General features: G+C 62.8%; 1 protein-coding gene across 1 annotated transcript in view; it reads right to left on the bottom strand.

Annotated features, from left to right (window-relative positions):
* CERK (ceramide kinase) overlaps window positions 1-3,796 on the bottom strand; it is a 21,573-nt gene that overhangs the window by 13,611 nt on the left and 4,166 nt on the right. The window contains exon 4 of the mRNA XM_015570731.1: window positions 293-406. Coding sequence (XP_015426217.1) covers window positions 293-406 — 114 coding nt within the window. The remainder of the gene's footprint in view (window positions 1-292; window positions 407-3,796) is intronic.

The raw sequence follows: 3,796 nt of genomic DNA, 5'->3' as shown, positions 1-3,796 counted from the left end.
GCCCATGCCCCCTCCCCGTGAGGCCCCGCAGGACGGCGGCCGCGCCCACCCCAGCCCGGAGCCCCACACGCCCCGGAGCTCATCCCTGGTGACTAGCGGGGACCCCCACGCCCACCAGGGAAACCCTCTCCCTCGGCCTCCTCACCAGGTAAACGGGAAAGGAGAGGAGAGGTGCTCAGCACCAGGACGTGAGCTGGAACCGGGTGGCGGGAAGGACACGGGGAGCCCGTGTGCAGAAAACGGGGAGACGCTGAGCTGAGAAACGCTGGGCGGGCGGCCGCGGCTCCGTTACCTGTGAAAGCGAAGGGCGGCTCCATCTTCTGCCACTTCCCGCTGCCCTGGGGCTTCCCGTGACTGTCCGTCTCCTCCACGGCGATGATCTCCGCCACGGGCACCGAGCAGGCGCCTGCAACGACACCGGCCGCGTGTCAGAGCGACTCACCCAGCGCACGGACACAGGAGGCCCGGCTCCACGGGGCGGGACCCACTGCTCCCCTATTCTTTTTAAAAATATATACACACGTTTTAATTGGTTTCAGAGAGGAAGAGAAAGGGGGAGACAGAAACATCAGTGATGAGAGAGAACCATGATCGGCTGCCCCCTGCACGCCCCACACTGGGGATCGAGCCCGCCACCCGGGCCTGTGCCCTGACGGGAATCGAACCGTAACCTCCTGGTTCACAGGTCAACCCTCAACCACTGAGCCGCACCAGCTGGCTGCTTTCACGTCTTCAGAAACCCAAAGGCCAGAGGAAAAGCCACGTGTAATTTAAACTCAGAGCCCAGGAAGTTCGGGGAACTCGGCGTCACCAGGAGACGGCGCGTTTCATCCAACAGAGTCACCAAAAGCGGGGGGAGACTCCCAGACCCGCCCAGACCCTCAAGCTGCAGGGGCTGCCGTCCGGCCCGCCCTCTGGGGAGACGGTGGAGAACCCGGGGGAGTCCGTCCTCAGTGGCTCAGAAACCCCGTGGGGCCGAGGCACACAGCACAGCATGACCCGGCCGGAGCCGGAGCCGGGGCCACGCGGTGGCGGAGAAGGGGGTTGGTCCCATCAGCGTCGGCGGGAGGCGGGGAGACTTGGCTGGACCGAGGCGGTGAGAGCCCCAGCCCTTCTATCCTCTGGGAAGCCCCGGAGGAGGCGGCCCGAGCTGTGTGGGCAGTTTGACAGCTGTGATCACAGGACGGCAGACGCCTCCAGGTGAGGCCCGGGTGAGGCCCAGGGAGGCCCAATGAGGCCCAGGTGAGGCAGCCCGAGGAGGGCTCCCCGCCAGAACCCCGAGGTCACACAGGATGCAGACTCCCCTCAGGTCAGGCCACAGGGACAGCAGCGAGGCCACCCTGTGCCCTGAGGACGGACAACTCGCCCTCACGGGCCACCTGCACGTGCTGGCGAGGCCCCCGTGGTCCCTGCCGTGTGCACCCAGCTCTCGCAAACCGGGACCACGGATTAGTGGGCGCGTGGGAGATGCCAGCGGTGGGCGCGTGGGCACCGCCATTTCCCCCCAGCACCGCGGTTGCCTGCAGTTTGCACAACCTTCACTGCCCGAGGCTGGATAAGAAAGGGAAGGCCAGTGGGCGAGCGGCGAGGAGAGGAGAGGCCACAGCGCCGCCTGGAAGGTTCCCTCCCAGACCAGACTGACCCTTAGGGAGGCCAAGGCGATGCCAGCAGCAAGCAGGACAGAACGCCCTCCAGGCAGACGGGTCCCGGGCACGGCTGTCCGTCAGTCCCGGGCACGGCTGTCAGTCAGTCCCGGGCACGGGCTGTCCGTCAGTCCCCCTGTGTGAGCCTCAGAGGCCGGGGCTGGGGACCGACTGCGTCCTACTCCCCCCTCGCCGCCGGCTATGAAAGGCCCGTGGGGGCTAGAGACACAACCCCACATCCACATCCTTGACGGGGCGAGCTCCAGGGTCTCGCTGTCCCAGATCTAGAACATGCTACCATGAGCCCCAAAGGCCCATCTCTGAAGTGGGGGTGACACTAGGATCATCCAAGGTGAGGCGAGGACTCCAGGCAGCACAGAGCGCTGCAGCACGGGCATCAGCATAAACAGACGCAGCACGAAGACCCCAGCTCCCGTGGGGGGATGTGGCGGGGAAGGGGGGGGCGGACCACTCACCCCTCCGCTGATCGGATATTAACCGAGGGCTCTAGCAGCAAACAGCAGAGGCCGGGCCAGAGCAGCCGAGGGGGAGGCGCAGGGTGGAGCGGGAGTCCCCGAATTTCCCTTCCCTCCTCTCTCCAGCTGTGACCACAGGGCGGCCTGCGATCCCGAACAGCAGGTGGAGGCAGACAACAGCACCCGGGGAACCCAGACCAGAGGGCGGCCGGAGGGGCCACAGCGCGGCCGGAGGGACCAATAGGGTCACAGCACGGCCTGTGGGGCCACAGTGCGGCCGGCGGACCTTGACTGTGTGCACCGACTCGCCCCTGGCCGCCCCGTGCAGAACAGCAGGGAGCACAGAGGGGCCCTGGGAGCTGCACTGCCACCTGAGCCAGCACCCAGGTCCTGGGGCGGCCCGCCGTGGGGGAAGATGAGGCAATGTGGGGCGACCCGCACTTGTCCCAGGGCCCCTCCAACCATCGGAGACCAACCTGCCACCTGGGCCCTGTGGACGGGAGGGGCCACGTGCTGACCTGTCAGCTCAGGGGCGGCCTGCGTGGCGGTCCTGCAGACTCAGAGACCTAAGGTCACCACAGGGATGGTCTGACATTAAACTGTAACTAAAGCAGCGATGGTGGGTGGTCACCTCCGAGGCCGGTATCTTCCCTGAAAAGGATGCCTTTACCTTCCTGAGCCAGTCTGTCCTTTTGCATCTATGAGAACACACCCTTGACATGTCTGGGTGACTTGTAACTTCCCTTTTTCTGGACCCCTCAGGGCACAGCCTAATGTGCTGGGCGCGAGGACAGAGACCACAGATTCCTTCATTATCATGTTAATTGTTCCTGCACCCACCTAAGCATGTGTCCGTCATTTCACTTTTTATCCAATCCCGGGGGTTTCCCCACTTGGCTTGCTCCCGCCCCTCTAGTCTATCACCAATAGATTTCATGAGACCCACCTACGCCCCTCCTTCGATTAAAATGTATAAATACGATGTAACCCCCGTTCTCCGGAGCATCATCTCAATTTGTTGAGGTTCTGCCTCCCGGCATTTGTCAACAGTTTGGCTCAAATAAACTCACAACAATTCTTTACAGGTTTCCAAGGTTTTATGTTAACAACACCTAGGCCGCAGTTGTGTTTCAGCTCCAGGCCCAGAAAAGCAGTAAAACCAGACCAGCGACAGGACTAGCCCGGCCGGCACGGCACCAGGTGTCTGACCTGCCTGAGTTCTGGCTGAGAAAAAATTCAGAGCCGAGACTCAAGCTGGAAGGGTTCCTGGGCGAGCAGAGAGAAAGGACCCCTGAGGAGAGATTTCGGGGCGTGGGCGGGGCTCCTAACCCCTCGGAGGGGTGACTGCTTTCTCCTGCACACTGACCCACGGGTCTCTGGACCTGCTGGGGTTGGACCCCAGCACAGTCCCAAGGGTTTCCCCGCTTTGCTTGCTCCTGCCTCTGCTCTATCACCAGTGGGTTCCCTGTAGCCCACCTGCGTCCCTCCTTTGATTGCAACGTTTAAATACAGGTGTAACCGCCGTTCTCCGGAGCATCATCCCAATCCGCTGAGCTTCTGCTTCCCGGCAGTTGTCGACAGTTTGGCTCAAATAAACTCACAAAATGCGTTACAGGTTTGAGTGGCTGTACGGTGACACACGTTGACACCAGGAACCTACCACCTCTGGGTGTAGGG

The sequence above is a fragment of the Myotis davidii genome, unplaced genomic scaffold, assembly GCF_000327345.1.
Source record: "Myotis davidii unplaced genomic scaffold, ASM32734v1 scaffold67, whole genome shotgun sequence".
In the NCBI taxonomy this organism is placed as follows: domain Eukaryota; kingdom Metazoa; phylum Chordata; class Mammalia; order Chiroptera; family Vespertilionidae; genus Myotis; species Myotis davidii.
Note: the sequence above shows the minus strand (reverse complement) of the source record. Positions and strands in the feature narration are given on the sequence as shown.